The sequence below is a fragment of the Pocillopora damicornis genome, chromosome 4, assembly GCF_964200805.1.
Source record: "Pocillopora damicornis chromosome 4, jaPocDami1.2, whole genome shotgun sequence".
Classification (NCBI taxonomy): Eukaryota; Metazoa; Cnidaria; class Anthozoa; order Scleractinia; family Pocilloporidae; genus Pocillopora; species Pocillopora damicornis.
The window spans coordinates 18,298,574-18,317,817 of NC_142673.1; the positions used below are offsets into that span (position 1 = coordinate 18,298,574).

The 19,244-nt window shown below is 38.5% G+C and overlaps 1 protein-coding gene and 3 long non-coding RNA genes across 5 annotated transcripts; 2 read left to right on the forward strand and 2 right to left on the reverse strand.

Moving 5' to 3' along the window:
• Positions 1-622: 622 nt before the first annotated feature.
• LOC149047109 (uncharacterized) lies at positions 623-12,127 on the reverse strand. Of its 2 annotated transcripts, none has more exons than XR_016186278.1 (2): positions 11,663-12,127; positions 623-2,299 (listed from the first exon to the last, which is right to left on the reverse strand). It is a non-coding gene; the product is annotated as an uncharacterized LOC149047109 (long non-coding RNA). The 2 variants fall into 2 exon arrangements; XR_016186279.1 differs by lacking the exon at positions 11,663-12,127 and adding an exon at positions 6,201-6,463 and having other exon boundaries at positions 1,679-2,299.
• LOC149047110 (uncharacterized) lies at positions 7,806-10,163 on the forward strand. The gene is made up of 4 exons (XR_016186296.1): positions 7,806-8,065; positions 8,467-8,537; positions 9,516-9,540; positions 9,879-10,163. It is a non-coding gene; the product is annotated as an uncharacterized LOC149047110 (long non-coding RNA).
• A 652-nt stretch (positions 12,128-12,779) lies between the features above and the next one.
• LOC149047111 (uncharacterized) lies at positions 12,780-14,703 on the reverse strand. The gene is made up of 3 exons (XM_089205328.1): positions 14,559-14,703; positions 13,907-13,952; positions 12,780-13,553 (listed from the first exon to the last, which is right to left on the reverse strand). The coding sequence occupies exons 1-3, from the start codon at positions 14,681-14,683 to the stop codon at positions 13,389-13,391; spliced, it is 336 nt and encodes a 111-aa protein (XP_089061454.1). The 5' UTR covers positions 14,684-14,703; the 3' UTR covers positions 12,780-13,388.
• Positions 14,704-16,039: 1,336 nt separating this feature from the next.
• LOC149047112 (uncharacterized) lies at positions 16,040-18,635 on the forward strand. The gene is made up of 3 exons (XR_016186291.1): positions 16,040-16,378; positions 16,559-16,643; positions 17,325-18,635. It is a non-coding gene; the product is annotated as an uncharacterized LOC149047112 (long non-coding RNA).
• The last annotated feature ends 609 nt before the right edge of the window (positions 18,636-19,244 follow it).

Genomic DNA, 19,244 nt, shown 5'->3' on the forward strand with positions numbered 1-19,244 from the left:
AAACAGGGAAAACCAAGTAATGCGCCACCCGATGTAAACCCTCACGCTTCACGCTTCACGCTTCACGCTTCACGCTTCACGCTTCACGCTTTTTGCTTTAAACGTCACATGGGTGATCGCATGAATATAACTATTCATAAATACGCCAATTCCTACCATTGCAACATTAGCCAAAAAAATTTAATATTGACCATGACTTCCTTTTCACTCCTAACTTCCGTATGTGCAGAAAGAAAACTTTTAACCGCTTTTAATCGAGAGACACTCGGAATACTTGATGTTTAAGCTAGATGGAATGATTACTTGTTATCATTCATAGGTTAATTTGACCAAAGTCCTCGTTAGGAAAAAAAGAACAAATTAGTGTTCGGCGCTCCCGCCAGATGGGAAATGTTTCGTTTGTCATCAGGAGGCTGAACTGACGGATGGTACATTGTTCTCTCTTAGCAGATCACTAGCAGAGAATTGGGTGACGGAAGACATATTTATGCATAATAAAAGGGCCATCACCGAACTTCTCAATAACCCTATCGGTTTTGCGGGCCTCCGTTTGTGATCTGTACCTCGTGGCCATTCGGTTAGCCTTGTTACATCACAATATTACACGGATACGTCTAAATAGGGTAACGCACGTACTCTTTTTTTATGGTATTTCTTTGTTTGGGTTCACCTGCGCTGCCATGAGCTAAGGTATAATTCAAACGATGGTCGTGTATTCTCTTATGTTGCATGTGTAAACATTGTTCTCTTTCTCATTTCATGTTTTTTCTCCTTCCCTTCTCTATGCCGTGAAGGTCATTTTTCCGATTTAAGAGAGCCGAGAGCTTATTGCTTTGTGGACTTAACAGGTGTTACAACAATAAAGAACTCAGGCAGATCTATACAGCGGCAGCCTTGCTTCAAAAGATCTTTAGTCATGAGGGCAATGCACAGTCCTACCACTCTTGTGTAAGGCTTTCACCCTACGTTTACAATTATGTTCTCGCTGCTACTGGTTATAGGTATCAAATTTTTTTGACAAAATTTTGAGATTAATTGAAAAGATTCGTATACACTAAGCAATGAATGCATACATGCTAATTTGGAGGAGCCCCCTTAATTCTATGTAATATCATGACATATCGCTAAACCTTTTTTCTTTGGGTCTCAGCCGAAGCATTTTTTGCGTTAGTTTTGAAAAGTAAAATATGCAATCGAAAGACTTTCAGTCTTGCGTGAGAAATGCATCTTCCTTCCACCCCATATGAGATCAGATCACTTGTGCTGAAATTCAATCATGGCTTAACTATCTAGGTGCTACATATCGCTCATCGAGGAGACTCTTATAATATATAGATATAGCCAAGCCTAAAAGCGGAGCTCGCATTTTTTTTCCCGCTCGTCTCAAGGGCACAACGCCTTGCCCCGGCCAGGACTAACACCCAGGTCGTTCGACTCAGAGCCCAGTGCTTTGAACACTGGACTACTGAACAAAGCCGTGGCGTTGACGTGTCAGCGGTACAGTTGACCACGCATGTTAAAAGTAGCACCTTGTACGGTCGTACGGTCGTACGGTTGTACATCCAAATTTTTTCGGCTTGATGGGTTACCACTATTTTGTATAATTATGGGGCTACGCTCTGCGAGCTCCGCTATAAATGGCTACATCTGTTACACCTTTTTATTTCCTGTTATTATTAAACCCTTAAAATCTCAAGATCTGAAGAGCAATTCCACTTTCCTTGAAAACTAGACTAGTAACCTACTAGTTATATGGAGGTAATATCGGCAAGTTTTTTTTTTTGTCTTTTCTGGTCGCTTGCTAATTGTTGCAATTTATTCATATTGGAAAAGTGACATAAAATCACTTCAGTAGTAAACTGAGAGTAAAAGCCGATAGATATAGCTGGGAAGCAAAAGATGTTATCAGCTTCAGCCGAAACAATTTCTCACACTTATACTATCCTACTGTATTCATAACAGATTGTGCCTCCCGCAAGATTTACCAAAGTGATTGAGTTCCTCTGAAAACTATCAATTAGATCTATCACCGTACTTGAAACTATAATTTACAGATGAGTACCAATCCATGTGTATCCGAGTCATAGGTTAGGGATCTCAATGTCAAAAGCCATCATCTAAGTAACTGGGTTGATTATTGTTACTTATCATGTCGTTCATTTGCATTCTTCTTCCTTCTCATACACCATATAGAGTCGCTTCAACTGAAGTCCTGATATGTTCTTCTGTAAGAGACTCTGCCTTTCAAAGGCTCTTCCTGGTAACTCTTCTGGTTCTTTATCCGTGCATTCGACGGATGCTGTTGATCATGAGAACATTTTTAGATTAATAAAGCCCCGATTACTAGAAAAGCTATATAGTATTACGTTACGGTTCGTGCATTAGCAATCACATAGTTTTAAACTCTACCCCACACCCCACGCCGAATTAGGGCGTTATGGAAATACGCACTTTTCCAACATATCAAACATGGCAATTACAAAACAGAGAGGACTGGGCTTGCTGATGATAATACGCTTGGCTGAGCTTAATTGAGACAATCGGTAGTTGTATTTGTGACAGAGATATTGCTGGAGCTGGCGACAAAGAATGAAATATTAAACTATACTTCCATTACTTCTGCCCTGTATACAGGCGAGATTATCAGAGTGGAACGCATTTTTGTGGTAGGGATTTATAACGTCATGTACACAACGATATCTAAATTGCCCTTCCTATACCACAATGCAAAACCACGATGACATAATTGCAGTGACCCTATTATAGATTAAGCTATCGCAAACAAATTTATGGTTTTTCCGAACGATGTAGATGTAGCACTCAAGGCTACCTAATCATTTTCAATTTTCAATCATATTTAGTTTGACTAGCCAGCGTTATTTCAAATCCAGTTAATTCGGAACCGTTAACCTTAAATGCAAAAGAAAAAGAGAATGATTTTCTTTAATTTGAGCCATTGTCCAATAAATGAAGGAAGGTGAAGGAGATAACGATATCAGATGATGAATTCGTTGAATGAACTTCTTGTCACTCCACAATATTGTTTCCAGCGTCATGGTTTGATGTCAGTACCTCATCATTATTCAAAGTTACGGGACACCGAATAAATATTTAGGGTCGGTTATTTTCACGGGGTCTAATCCAAGCCACGGTTTTACGTAATCAGTGGGTCCCAGGCTTTCTCTGAAAGAGGGTTGATTTTATGAAATAAATGTCCTTCTACTGTTAGCTTTCAGTCGTACTGAAAATTTTCACAAAAATAAAGGTTCACATCAACGGTCTAGTTAAATTGAGGATTTTTTAGGGTGCGGTTTTGTTAAACTGCGGCAAAACTATGTTTAGGTAACGGTCCAAAGAATCCGTCTGAGATGGACGAAAGAATTGTCGTGCTATAGAAGCTAAGAAGCGTCTTTCTAATCGTTGGACTTAACAACTTAAGCCTTTTTATTTGCTTATTTAATCCCAGAAATTCAAACTTTGCAAAGCTCTAATAGAGAGGTCGAGAAGGGGCAAAATTTGTTCCCTACGACACTTTGGTTAGTTAGAGGTTCTGCATGCACTGAAGTTTGCATGCGCTGCAGAATGCACTCTGCGTTACTTAATAATCTTCATAAACAAGCAATCCAGCGCAAAGACTCAGAGGCTGACTGTGTGATCAGTCAGCTCGGCTACCGATCAAAGTTTCGACGTATACCTCCTCGTCTCTTCGTTCGTGGCTGCGTTTGAGGGCTTCAAGTCGATTCATCTACTAAAAAGTTTCCTGTTCTGACTCATTCATATATTTTCTTCCACAATAACATGTTTTATAATAAAGTTCGGATATAACGCGCGCTGTTATAAGGAAGTAGGAACAGGAGAACTAAAAAAAGGTTTGTAAACATGCCAAGCGCCATAATTTACGTTATTATAACTTGAGCAGAGACGAAAATCCTCATAATGAAAACGAAATGGACAGTCCGACTTTTGAAGGTTTTCACGTTACGTTTAGATTGCAAGCTTATGAAAGGTAATAAAAATCAAACACAGCTAACACTCTGGCACTCGAACTGGCATAACTGTTAAAATTCATACTAATCATAACAGTATCAAAGCGACTGCGATCATGCTAGGGTCCATCGCGGTTAGCTCATCATGGCGATCTCCGGTCAGTGCAATAAAGCAAGCCTCAGAAATTACACCGGCCGCCCTTCGAGCGATCAACTAAGAGCTTGCTCTGGTATCCTTTTCGATGTTTTGAGTGGAAGGCCACATCAGTCAAAATAACCGAGTTTTACGGCGCTGTCATTCCAAGCAATCTTCATGTTGCGGTGAATTCGAACGATGTCGCCACCTTTCCACCGCCCGAGATCCTGTTTTCCCGTCATCTCAAACGCTCACAGATATCGAAACACTGTTTACAAAAATAAAGGGTTAAAGAGCTTGCCCGAATATAACTTGCAGTATTTTGAGCTAACAGAGTATTCGACATTTTTTTCGTTTCTTCGTGACGACTCAATCACTTCAAAGTATAATTCGAATTTTCAAAATTGCTCCTTCATTCGCCGAGCGACATGAAAGCTATAGAGCGTGATCGACCTCTTTTTGAACTTCTTTATCTGTATTCCATCCATATCTTAAATTCATTTTGTTATTTATCTCAAGCATTCTTAAAGAGAAGAGTCCTTTGTCAATATTCCTCCTTTTCATAGATCATGACGCGTAATAATCTAAGCTTAAATGCAGTTCACCTGATATTTTCCCCGTTAGCTTCAACATACAGCAGGGATCGGTATCCGGGTTAGAATGCGATGCACACAATGATCTTAAAAGACTTCCCACTCCACAAAAGCACGATGACATCGTAGCCCGTCCGTATGTTGCAGCAACGCCTTCACAAACCCATACATGGTAGCTTCTTTGCTTATCACGTGAGAAAAACATGAATTCCGGAATCACTTTCTTCTTTGCTTATCACGTGAGAAAAACGTGAATTCCGAAGATCCCTTTCTAACGAGGCCGGGGCCGAGGGGTTAAAATATATTATTTGAGTTACAAAAAAGTGCTGACACGAACAAGTTCGCTCGTTACTCCGTTATAAGTTGCAGCTAAAGCTCAATTCGTTTCTCCAGTTTCATTTTAGTTAGGATATGCAGTATATCGCTATAAATTTATTTCTGTCGATGCTAGATTACCAGCAGTTCGCGTACTCACCCTTGACAACCCTCCCCCCTCCCCCCTCCGCCGGAAGAAACGTATTTTTCCAATGACACCCTATGTGGCTTTTCAAAAAAATTTCATATGCGACAACGTCAGCGTATGATCAATCACTCCGGCTGCGGATCAAATTTTCGCGAATTTTTCATTTCCCGGTCTCTCCCGTCTCCTCGTTCGTGCATTCATTAGTTTCGATTCGGTTCGCTGAGAACAAAAAGCTTTCCCACGGAGTACATCGTTCAATAATTTTTCTGTCGTATTTTCAACATGCATTATAAATTGTATTTGTCAGATTTTTTTTCAAATCCATCTACAATGTAATGTACGCCACACTTCTCAATGATTAGTTTAAAAGACTGGACTATGAGCATGATACAATGTCAAATTCTGAATTTTCCTTAGCTGCAAGCAGTGTTTACAGTATGAGCTTTCAGCTGGAGTTCAGGTTTCTCCTTATTTATTACATCGCTTTGGTTCCTTTTTCAGTTTGGTTTTTCATTATTCGAAAGTTTTAAAGAGTTAACATTTATGTGGGCACATTCCTGCCCACGCCAGAACGGTGTCGCATGTCTTGCAAATTTTCTATACGTCAGCTTTTTTCATGCCATCTCAAATCAAAACCTAAAGGATATTTTGGCTACAAAACCAACGGTAAAAAAAAACTTGCGTAACGTATCTGCCAATGGTTTGGACTTTGTGATATGCGTAAATAATGTGAAGCGTTATGTTCGTTCGTTCGTTGTTTTGCGAACATAGTCAACACTTGATAAATATTCATGTTTCCTTGCATGATATCTGACTGACTTGAATTTCAGCTTTCATTACGCGAAATTTTCTCTCGAGCGCGATCTACTTCTTCTATTCCTTCTTTCACTCATTCCCTCTCTTTCCTAAACTTATTTTATCCAATTTTTTTTCTAAATTGCAATACCGTAAAAAAACAAGTTCCTATGATACCCTTCTTGTTCATAGATAATGCGTAATATTTCACTTGTCATGCTTTTCACCTGTGATTTTCTCTGATAGCTTCAACGGAGCCGAGTAGTTATCGGAATCCTGGTTAGAACGCCATGGACACAATGATCTTAGAAAACTTCCGATTCCAAAAAGACACGATGACATTTTCGCCTGATAGTGCGTTGTCTCCAAAAACCTTCACAGGGGCATCAGAGTTCGTCCTAGTCCATGCTTACTTTACGAGCCACGTGGTCAGAACGGGACTTCGATCATACTTAGTAAAATTACATTCTATCACAGATAGTAAAATTACATTCGATAATACCTAGTAAATTTATATTCGATCGCACCTACTAAAATTACTTTCGATCATACCTAGTGAAATTACATTCGATCATACCTAGTAAAATTACATTCGATCATACCTAGTAAAATTACATTCGATCATACCTAGTAAAATTACTGTCGATCATACCTAGTAAAATTACTTTCGATCATACCTAGTAAAATTACTTTCGATCATACCTAGTAAAATTACTTTCGATCATACCTAGTAAAATTACATTCGATTCAGTTAGTTTACTGCTACCCAGTAAAATTACGTTCGATCATACCTAGTAAAATTACTTTCGATCACACCTAGTAAAATTACTTTCGATCATACCTAGTAAAATTACATTCGATTCAGTTAGTTTACTGCTACCCAGTAAAATTACGTTCGATCATACCTTGTGAAATTACGGCCCAAACAACGACCCAACAGGGTTATGGCAAGGCTGTGTGTGAGGTTTTAATGCTCTAACGTGATGTTATAATCTGCTTTGTAAGCACTTTCAGTTTTGTTGATCGCGGCTTTTGTGTCATCATTAGTGTATTTTGGTCCCTTGAAACATGCAAATACTTTTGGAAAACATGATAGAAAGGGCTTGGCAATAGCAGAATATGAATTTGTCATTTAATGAAATCCTTCTGGTTGTTAAGATTTAGCTTTGAAAAATTAACTGATTGAGGACATCAATCGGCAGCACCAGAAGTTGGTGGTCTCGCAGATTTAAGATTCGCATCGATGGAACTCTTCGTCACACGACTGGAGGTGATACTTCAATTATTCGTAGCGTAGGGCGCTGAAAACGTTTGGTGACCGGATTTTGACCGTAAAGTTACGGGATTATTCTTCTTATTTTTCTCTGTTTCCGAGCTAAACTGAATTTCAAATACAAGAGACGTGCGTCGCCAACTGTAAATAATGTGAAGCGTTATGTTCGTTCGTTCGTTGTTTTGCGAACATAGTCAACACTTGATAAATACCAGAAGTTGGTGGTCTCGCAGATTTAAGATTCGCATCGATGGAACTCTTCGTCACACGACTGGAGGTGATACTTCAATTATTCGTAGCGTAGGGCGCTGAAAACGTTTGGTGACCGGATTTTGACCGTAAAGTTACGGGAGTCTTCTCTGTTTCCGAGCTAAACTGAATTTCAATTACAAGAGACGTGCGTCGCCAACTGTCAAACGTGAAGAGAGGTCAAACGACATGTTGCCAGGGGAAACACGACTTAACCCTATCCCGGCAGCCCCTTGCGGTTTTGGGTGGAATTCCACCCATAATTTCCGGTCATTTCCGGTTGTCTCGTCGAATATTGCGTTACTCCCGATTGCTTCCAAATTTGGTGTGTATCACGCTAAAAGATTAAACAAATCATGTAGCGAGTTTGAAGGGCGACAGTTAAATGTGTGCTACACAACGTTCATTTGAGTGCGAAAATTTCACTGTCGAAGATGGCCTCATCGTCGAAGCGTGCACGGGTGAGCTTTATCTCCGCAGAAATTGCTTTAGAAAAAAATATTTTACGATGAAGACACCGCTGATGGGATGGACAGTGGAGAAGAAAGTGATTTAGACCGGCAGATCGAGGTGAGAAGTCAATATCGGCCATCGCGAATGGTCGCCATCGCACATGTTGTCTTGAAATGCGAAGTTGTTCGCCTCAGATAGCCCTTTTGTGATTGATTTCTCGCGTACTTCTTGAAATTTGATTACAAATTGATTTTTGCGACTCTGTAAATCAATAATTTACGCTAAGAGTGTGTTTTTAGCGATGAGACGTGATGCGATTCAAACTATTTGCACAAGCGAAATATTAGACGCGTAATTCGATCAGCGGTTAGTTGTTGCTATGGAGAAATACATTTTTCGAACGCGTCGGATGCTTGGGATTCGTTGGCGATTTGGCGATTTAGTTTAGTATCGCTTGTTCATTCGGTTAATTTTGAGTATTTTACGGAATATAAGCAGTGTACATTTTATATTTTTAGTGAGGGAGAAGTTGAAGATGTCGATCGGCCGGAGGAGGCTTGCGCCTCGACTTAGGAACCCATGGCTCCTGGTGAGTGAAATATTTCCAACCAGCGAAATTTGACAACAAGTATAATTTCCGAATGCGTATACCATAGATTAACTTGAATTTGTTTAGGATATTATTCTATAAATGTTGAGGATAATTGATTTATTCATTGAAAATTATATTTTTGTTTGAATGTGTTGTTGGTGGCCCCTCTGCTCCTTCTGCTGCTACCAGATTCTAACCACAAATAGTGTACTACGTAAGTCCATGAAGTGGTGGAAAACTATGGTTTACCACCTATTTGACATGGCTGTAATCAATGGCTTTATCCTTTTCAAAGAGCATCAGGCTCAGTTTCCTGACAATGAAGCTCTAAAAAGGCCCTCTCAGTATTCTTTGGGTGATTTCTGGGAAGAAATCGTTGGCAACTCTGTGGTTTACCTGATTATGGTAGTCCACCAGAGAATACCATGATGAAATCACCCCCTTCCACCTCAGAGGAATTTACAACTGTCCATATCTTAGTTTTCTCTGATACTCAGAGATGCTGTGTGGTATGTTATAAAGAGGGTAGGGGAGATTTCAGGGTTCGATCTTATTGCAATGCCCCTCAATGTCAAAAGTGTATGCATGTTAGTAAGGGTTGGGATTGTTTTGCAGTGTTTCACTCTAAGAAGTACCACAGGCAAATTTTGCTGATGTTTATTCCAATGTTTTCAGATGTTGTGTTTCTCAAAAATATCAGAAAAAAAAAAAAAACTTTTTTAACCTTGTTGCTTTTATCTTTGTCAATGGGAATAGTTGTGATTTGGTCCTTGTTTTCTCAGGGAGGACTCTCATTAGTTAGTAGGGATGTTAAAAGGCAAATTCATTCACCCAGTAACACATCAGGGCCTACCCATCCTCCTGTTATAAAGTCGAATTTCCCAACAAATTTTTTTTTTCCTGCTAATTTTTTGGAATGACATGGGCGCACATAAAAATTCATAAAAAATTCATTATTTATTCTTTTTCTTTCAGATTTTCAGGAAGTGTTGCTGAAAAGGTAATAATTAACTTCTGCTATCAATTAATCTTAAGTAACCTATACCTGTGAGGGAAAGTGACTTTGACCTCAAGTTTTACGCTATGTCTTACTTATTTTATGTTTTAAATTTTACTTTTTAGGAAAGTCCTGGGTTTCAATGATGAATCTTTTTTTTTTTCCTGAGAAGCCCATTTTATACACTTTAAAATGACATATTGTAGGTGTTATTCCTGTAAATATTTGTTGAGATATGAATTGAAAACTGAATGTGGACAAATTTTTGCTAATTTGTTTGGAATGACATGGGTGCACATAAAAATTCATAAAAAATTCATTATTTATTCTTTTTCTTTCAGATTTTCAGGAAATGTTGCTGACATGTCAATAATTAACTTCTGTTGTCAATTAATCTTGAGTAACCTATACCTGTGAGGAAAAGTGACTTTTGACCTCAAGTTTTACACTATGTCTTACTTATTTTGTGTTTTAAATTTTACTTTTTAGGAAAGTCCTGGGTTTCAATGATGAATCTTTTTTTTTTTCCTGAGAAGCCCATTTTATACACTTTAAAATGACATATTGTAGGTGTTATTCCTGTAAATATTTGTTGAGATATGAATTAAAAACTGAATGTGGACAAATTTGTGCGTTTTTTGTAACTGCTGGTGTTGGGTTAACTTCCGTACGCGCCGAGCCTCACTCAATTGAACTCGTAATAATCAAAGTTTACAACAAATTGCAAATAGCTGAGGTACTCTGAAAGGTGTAAGTCACTGGCTGACTGGATTTCCTTTTTTTCTCGGATACTCGTTTTGCGACAAATTTCATACTTAAAATGCATTTTAACTTATGTAGTTTTATAAAATCTTTCTCCTAAGACTGTTGACAACTTTGATCACGTCTTCAATTTTTGATATTTTTCATGTCACTTTAAAAAATTCCATTGCGAAAATCTCAGATTTTAATGCCTTATTCCATCGCATCGAATAGATCGTAAGAATTTTGTGTAAGTGTTGCTAAATAGATAATTTTGTCTGATAGTATATTGTAGCATACTATAGTTGACAGAATCATAACCAGAGTACCTTGAGGAACGCACAAATTTATCGATACCGTAAGGGAAATTCTCATATGAGGTCCGAAAGAAATACAGCATTGTTATGGTTTTGCTTCACTTCCACTGTACGCTTTGCGATGGGTCTGGAAAACTAGCAGCTCATACTCATCGGAACTCAACAGTTTAGCATGATAGAAACTTAAATTAAGAGCGACTCGGTCTGACTCACAGTTAACTGCGCTGAAAACCGAACGTCTTCTCATTTGATATTTATTTAGTTTGGTTAGCTTTGCTCCTTGAACTACTCGTATTTTCCTCTGTTTTCGAACTTTGTTCAGACTGGTTGTTTTATACAACCTACTTTTAATTTCACAAAAACGCAAACGGAAAACAATAATAGAGAGATCTTAGCTTCAATGCAATTTAAATATTCCTTTGCCATACGTGTAACGGCGTATGTACATGGATGACATTGTTATTCAAGAGCATTTTGTGAACCTTTTAAGCATAAATTTTCAGCGTATCTGATGATTTCGCGGCACAGGGGCGGAAATTAGAAGCGGAGATGCTAGCGAAGAATCCGGAAGATTCTTCGTCTCCAATCTTCCCCAGCTCCGTCGCCGAAAAGTTCCCAATTTACAGCCGCCTAATTTATTCTGTGGTCATCATGCCATGACATGATAACTCAATGACGATTTGTTGTATTAAAACAAAATTACCATTTGACACCTGTCTATCAATCATTTTCGCGCCAAAAATACGAAAGGCAAAAACCTATAGCAGCATTTCCCGCAACTCGTTTAGTAGTTATAAAACAAATCCGCTCGTATACACAAATACAAAACTAACACCGCCAAAAGATGGTTGCTTTGTTCGATTAAAATCAAATCAAATAAGAATCATTAGTTCGAGAGGAACCAAATTTAAGGGGAAACTGACCAAAGCAAGTTTGGATACTGCATGAATATTAAGTTATATTTAACTTATTTGATAACGACATTACTAACAGCTCTGAAATTCTTCAACTCACTCCATTTTCCTTTCGATAAACTTAGAATTTTGTTAAGCTTCCTATTAACCCACCCGAGATCTTTTCGGCGGTCAGTTGTTGATATGTCCTTTTTCCGAGCTGGTTTTGAGAGGACTGAGAACGCGATCTGCGCGGAGATCGTAGTAGTCTTATGAACCCACAACAAGGAGACGCCATACTTCGTGAACAATTTCGTTCCTCTTCGTCTAGAAATGACTCTAGAGACTTGGCCAGAAGACTGAAAATATCTCAGTTAAATGAGCCGTTTAAAGTCTAACGCGGTGTTTCCTTTCCCCCCAGCACCAGAATCGTGATGACGATTTAAAATATGACGTAAATATAAAACCCCATGCTTTTAAATGTCACGTGGGTGAATCTGAATATTCATAAATAAGTCCCCTTCTATGCCATGTCACGACATGTCGTTATGTACCTTTATTTCTTTGGGTCTCAGCCGAATCGTTTTTCGCGTTAGTTTTGAAAAGTAAAATATGTCATCGCATACATGTATCAGGCCCACTAGACAGGCTTAAGACTTTCAGTCTTGTGGGAGAAATGTATCTTCCTTTTTGAAATCAAAAATGTTTTCTCACGTCAGCAAGTGAGCCGCCTGAAGTCAATCAGTTTACTTACCTATGTAAATTGGTATGTATACACAAACAAATGAGATTTAATTCCAAAACACGGTTAGCCCTCTTCTCGATAATCCATCAAAGTCTGATCATACCCAATCCAGGCTGAATCGCTTTTCCGCCCACTGTAACCTACACCAAGCCTGCCTAAGTTCTTCCAAATATAAACTGAAAAAATTACGAGCAGTTCTTTACATTAATCAAGCCCCGATAGACGGAGTCTTTCGGGAAGATTCAGGGAAGCGACAAGTGTTACGCCCTCCTTTCTCTTTCCTCGTGCTTGTCTGAATTCGCGTAAAAAACAGGGGAAATAACGCCAGCTGTACAGACTAATGTAGCGCTCATAAAGAGCTTAAGTTTCTAGAGAAATTGTAGTGCTGCGTTGGAGGGGGAGTATAACGACATAATTTGGTTTTATCAACTGAGTTGATAATGTTGATTAGTCACGGTAAAGTTGTTTCTAATGGCCAATTTACACTTAAAGTCAGGTGATAAAACTAAATTATACTGTAGAATTCCGCTCAAAATGCTCTTCAAAGTCGGTGATTTGCCCTGTTTAATGCACAGAACAGGCACAGTTTAGAAATTACATAAAATTAATGTTTGTGATTATTACATTTCTAATCTGTGGAACCTCTATTAAGCCCCATCCCCCGTGGCTGACCGCTTAACACAGGTTTGTCTATCAGTAAAGTTACATCAACTTAATGGTATATTAATGTAATTTTAACGTAAGGGAGGGTCTATTGGTAAACATGCAGCGTGCAGATACTTCTCTCAAGCGCATGTAAATATGCACGGCCATGAACACTTTCGGCATGATACACCAAAGTTATGGTGCAATTACTCATGCACATTTCATGTTCATACCTGCTAATACGGGTGGCTACTATCAAATTAAGTACCTTTTTTTTTTTCATTTTCTTAAGAGGCATGTAAACTTGGCAAAGTCATGAGATGGTAATGGTTAAACAGGACATATTTGAGGTAAATAAGAAAATGAGAGTGTAAATTTATGTTGAAATTTCAAGGCTGAAATAAACTTTGTCAAAGATGCTATTAATAATGATTGAGGCAACTAAATAAATACTACAGAATTATGCTATAAAAACTATTGCCTTGGCACTCCACTAAAGTGGACACTTTCCTAAGATCTTAATAACTGAGGCTCCTTCATGAGAACCTCACAACATTGTTCTATTGTTCTTTCCATGACAAGCATCTCTGACGGATCAAAATTGCTCAAGACATATTCTGTCACATTATCTCTCTTGCTTGGCCTCCCTACCCCTACACGAACTCTCCTCATGCTCTAAAAAAAATAATCAAATACACATCGAATAAGACATAACATGAATCATCTCTTGAAATATGCCACAGGTAGACCACTGCCTAAAAGTCAGTCATGCAAAGGGTGTAATAAGGGGTTGTCATTAAGAAATGCAATAGCATGCCTGAATGTCTGCATATCTAAATAAAAAAATAGGCTGGGCCACTGAAATTTAAGTGGAGAATTTTATGTAGTACCCTGGGAATTCTCTGATCACTGATGTCTGATTATGATGAGAGAAAAAGTTATTTTTTGATAGCTGTGATTTCATCCTCTTCCCTTCTTCCAATGTCCACAATCACAATAAAGCATAAAAGAAAAACACAGTAACTCACATCAGAGTGAAGAGATGCAATTGCTGATTTTACTCTGTTGTGACCCCTGCAAAAAATGTTACATACATGTTAATTGAAATTTCAGCATACAGATGAACAGAACTAAATCTTCATTTAGCATTTTACATTGTCAGATATAACAACTAGAGCTTGAAGTATAATTTCATATTTCACATAGCACATGTTGTGGGAGAAGCAGTGGCCTTACACCTAGCTCTCTCTCAGTTTTTGTCTTGGTCCTGATGACAGGTTCTTTTTAGGACAGAGGCTCTCTCACTGTGCCTCTCATGGTTGTGCGGAGGTTAAATTGTCACTCTCAAACCAGTTGATTTTTGGTTAACATTGTCTCATTTTCATTACCAGTAAATCTGAACCAGGGGAAATAAAAATTGCACTGATTTGAAAAAATTTAAAATACAAAAACTTTTAAACTATCTGTACACATAAGTAGAGGCAAATTGTCAAAATGCTACTCAGGGTTAACTAAGGATTACCAACTTTTATTGCCAGCTTCATGCTATAAACACCATGATATTGCATAAAACTATAGCAGCTGACTAAGCAGGCTGGTTCAATAGACAGCCTTATACTCTACAAAAGCAGGTGTATTAGTGCTGTAAGTACATGTAGTGCTTGGTATAACATGGCTCACCCAGCACTTCCTCCATGTTTAAAACTGTACTTCCCTAAAGGTCTGTCAAGGTCATCATGAACAAGAATAACATCGGATGGGTTCACTTTATACATTGTGACTGAATAAGAAAGGAACAGTAACATGAATTACAGTTTGTTCAAGTAAATTCATCAGGTTTACAATTTTAGCTGACTAATTGTCCACATATTGCAGTTCTTTCATGAGGATTACTGTGAAAAGGGGAAAGTAAAGTGATGTATTTGCATTCAACTTCTGTCATTCCATAAGCATGACCTGTGTGTGGGCCAAACTCTTCGCACATTTTCAAAAACTCATCTTGGCATAGTATAGTTTTCTCCTTTTCTCACTTATCTCATAGAAGAGGTTTCACCCCTTGACCCAAAGAGTGATTAGGGGTGATATTGCAGGAAAAAACTTGATGCTGATGCACACATTTAAGTTACCAGAATAAATGAAAATGATTATCAACTAAAGAAGCCTTTGGTTGTTAAACGAATTCTCCTGATGAGAACCTTTGGAAATGTATGGAGAACTGTGCAGAGAATATGCATACTGGCGCTCGCGATATCATGTATAAGTGTAAACCTCTACACACTGGTACCAATGTTCAAAATACCACAAAATTTGTGTCCTAAGTTAGAGAATAATCTAACAGCCAGGGTACCTACTTTTGAAATGCTCCTTCCATTCAAGTTCAATGCAACAGAGGGTTTCAATAGTATAAGTTCTTGGTGACCAACTTTTGTCACTGCTACGTAACCCAAAGATTGCCTGTTGAAATGCCCATAAGTTCCCGGATACTTGACAAGGGTGTCAACTACAAGCATTCCGACACTATAGCGGGTTTCAGGATGGGAGAGATTACCCAAACCAACAACCTGTGCAAAAACAAAAAAACAATTCACCATACATCAACGTTCAGCGTGACTCGCCATTGCCTGGAAATTAAACCCAATCAAGTAGTCATTTATTGAGAAGAGAAAGCTGAATAACAACACAAGTATATACAGTGTGTAAACATTTACTGTCAAGAAAAGTAACCTTGCTTCACTGTGTACAAACAATGGCAATCAGAAAAATATAATCCAGCACTAGAAATAAAAAAGATCACTGACTGGGTTCAAACAGCTCAGTAATTTAAAATAGCTGAAGACGCATCTAGTTTCTTAAAAAAACTTGAAACCTGATGCGGGGTTGGCAACATTGATAAACCACATCGACTGACCATCGAGCGTAACTTTCTATCATCTGACGTTTGAGCTTGACTTACGCATCGTTGACAAATGACTTCCACGACTTTGATCTGTTGTGATGATCTAGTACATTAAATGGGGGCAGGCGGAATGTACCTCTCCTCCACACCGCCATGTCCACCAGACCACTCCACCATATCCGATGAGACACAAGCCCGCACTCATTCATACCAGCGGATGTCAGTGAGTTTCAAAACGTGATCGGTGTATGAACACATAGGTTGCAAAGTTGCATCGCTTTTTCAGACAAGTGTCGTGGAAAAATTTGATAGGAAGACGTTTTAGTTTCAGAACTTCCTTAATTACAGTTTCATCTACGAGAACTTATTGCTTATGGCGTAGCTTTTGCAGTAAAGCGACGAATAGCGGTTGTAAACCGCTGGGGTTGATTACTCAGAGTGATAAGTTTCATCTGGTATTCACGTGCAACGTGTGTGAAACACGATCACAGAAGCTCGTCAGTAAACAGACCTATTCTAAAGGAGTAGTTTTTGTCAAATGTCCTGGATGTAACAAAAATCATCTTATAGCCGACAACTTGGGGTGGTTTTATGACGATAACAGGTAAATTTCCTTTACTGCTTTGAGCTCGATAGAGCTCGAGATAGAGAACTAAACGCTTTGACATAAACAGTGCATTCTTAGGTGAAAATCCTAATTCCCCCAAGATGCATTTCCGCAATTTCACATTTAATCCTTCTTAGTAGGGGGTTAATTTTTACGACTTTCGATAAATTTTTTCAGGAAAAACGATTCAAGGAGTACAGCTGTGGAAACGTTTAAGTGATTCCAGGCCCCGGGACGGAGAACTTGGTTTACGCTATGCTGGGTATGTGCTACTGTTCCTTAAGAACCCCTTCCCCATTATATTCTTTGGCCAGTCACAGAACCTCTTGACTGTAATCCTCCAATTTTTTAATCTCTACTAACTGGAATTTTCCTATCCCTAAAATGTTCAACCTGTGGTAATCAATCCAGTCATGAAAATGTGACCCCGTCCTTTGGCACATTTTTATTAGCTTATTAGTAAAAAGTAACAGTAACGCTACCCCCCACCTCCCACTGGTTCCACACTGCCCATACACACTATGTACTGCCTCTGTTTTGTTGGTATCCAATCATTTTGCCAAAAAGGACAGTGTGTCTCTTATGGATGAGACAATTCCTCCAAAGTCAGAATATGTTAATCCTCAGTGATCATGCACAGCGTATTCGAAACGGCATACACTGTACATGTTCATACCATGTTAGTTGATCGTAAATCAACTTTTTCTTATTCAGAAACCACCTTCACATTGTCTCAGTGTTTTGTACACATAGAAAGTTAGTTTAAGTTTTATTTCAGTCATTAACTTCCTTCTGAAAGTAATAGTGAAAATCCCCATATGAGTGAGTTCATATAATGCCTACCCACATATGTAAGATACATGTGCAATCACAGCTGAAGTCAAGCTTGAATGGTACATGTTATTAAATCATTACTTTAAGCCTTTTGAATGATATTTTACAGAAATATTGAAGATATCTTGGCTGAAAAGGGTGAATCAGTCAAAAGGTTGACAGAGAATGATTCCTTGGAGTTTCTTGTAAAAGACTTGGCAAACAGAATTGAAAAGGGAGAACCAAGTAAAGATGAGGATTAATTAAATTTTTTTTGAGAGTTAAAAACATGCCCCACCACCTCACACAGAGGTTATGTCCCTCTGAGATGGCGACATGATCCACAGCCAGAACTTTGTGTTTTATTGGAAGATGACTCAGATTTTGGGACCAAGCAATAAGGAAGATGAGTTTTGAATACACGAGGCCCAGGGAAGCTGGTAAACATTTTCTTGGTTGACTCAGCGTCTGTTACAGTATAAGGATAAGATTTAATGCCCAAAATAATCCCTTCTGCAAAAGGCATTCGGTCATCCAATCGACACTCGTCTTTTTACATTCATGAAGAATCTGTCACACAATTTCCTCAGTCCAAGTGGAGCCTGCGAAAAATGACAATTGAAACCTGCTTTGTTTCAGAAAAGGTTACAATTCTACCGTTTGCAAGGAGAAGTGTGGATCGCGGCAGAGACGTTATTTCAATCTTTATCAAACGAATGAAGCATTACACAAAAATAAATCATTGCTACTGATGAGAAGCTAATAATTAGCATAGTTTATTTTCCGCACCTTGGAGAGTCAGTGCTTAATCGTTTGTGGAATCATTCAACTTAATTTAAAGGTATCATACAAAAGCCCTGTAAACAACTGATAACTTACAGCGAGCTCAACCTACACCATGCCAGAATGTTGGCCTGCGCAATGGCCATGTATTCCTCTCGTTACAATTGTTCTGGTTGTTACTTTCAGTCATTTTTAGTGTTGCTTGTGTCGTAGTCGTTCTTGTTACTCTGCAATCTTGTAAAAAGAAACCGTCTTATGGACGTAAAGGATAAAACGAAATGGCGAACGAGAAACAAAACTTTGGGAAATGGGGTCAAGCCAACCACGATCTAGGTATTTTCTCACGGCTTGTTCCATCACTAGTCAAACTGGAATTCCTTTCACTAAACCCAAACGTTTCGCAATGTCATTATCGTGCCCTTCGTTGTTACTATCGTTGCCGTATGCATGTGCTAGGACTTCTCTGAGTAGCCATAATGACTAAGAGGAACCAAATAAGTACAAACCTTTAACATAATTATGTCCCCTGCCCAGTTGACTGAAGACATCAAAACAAATTATGTATTGATTTATAATGAGTTTCACATTTTAGAGAAAAGACCCCTGTCACTTGTAAACGAACCTGATCTTGGATATGACGTAATAAAGATATCCTCCTTTCGGGCCGGCAATTTTGGAAGAACATCCAGGCCTATTAGCAATCAACACCACAATCTTGACTTGAGGAATGTCCGGCTTTAACTCTTTCAAAATAAAAAGACACTTTCGCTTAAAAGATCCACTTCTCGATTCCCTAACTTAAATCCCTAGGAACATCTATTGACGAACGAATATTCACATGTTCAGGACTCCAATTGTCATCGAATGACAGTACGCAGCTGTCACCATTGAATTCGAGTTTCTAAGTAGGTTTCATGTGTTTCGATTTTTTCAACCCTTAAACCTTAATACCCAGTTATGCTATGATTTTTCAAACCAAAGATCATTCTGATAATCAAACAACTTGTTCCATCAATCATAGAGCATTCCACCTTGAATAATCTTTGTGATGTATCGTTGAGGATTGCTGTTTTATTCTGGTTTATTTTGAGATGTGAAATCGTAATGCCCACGGGTCGTCATTATGAAGAGGAAATAAATTTCTGTAAGGTTGCATGTCCTAGTATCACGAGTTACCGACGAACCGTTTAGGTAATTGCAGGGAAAATTCAATATCTTAAATGCATTTATGGTCTACAAATTACTTTTGCATAAAATATCACAAAAC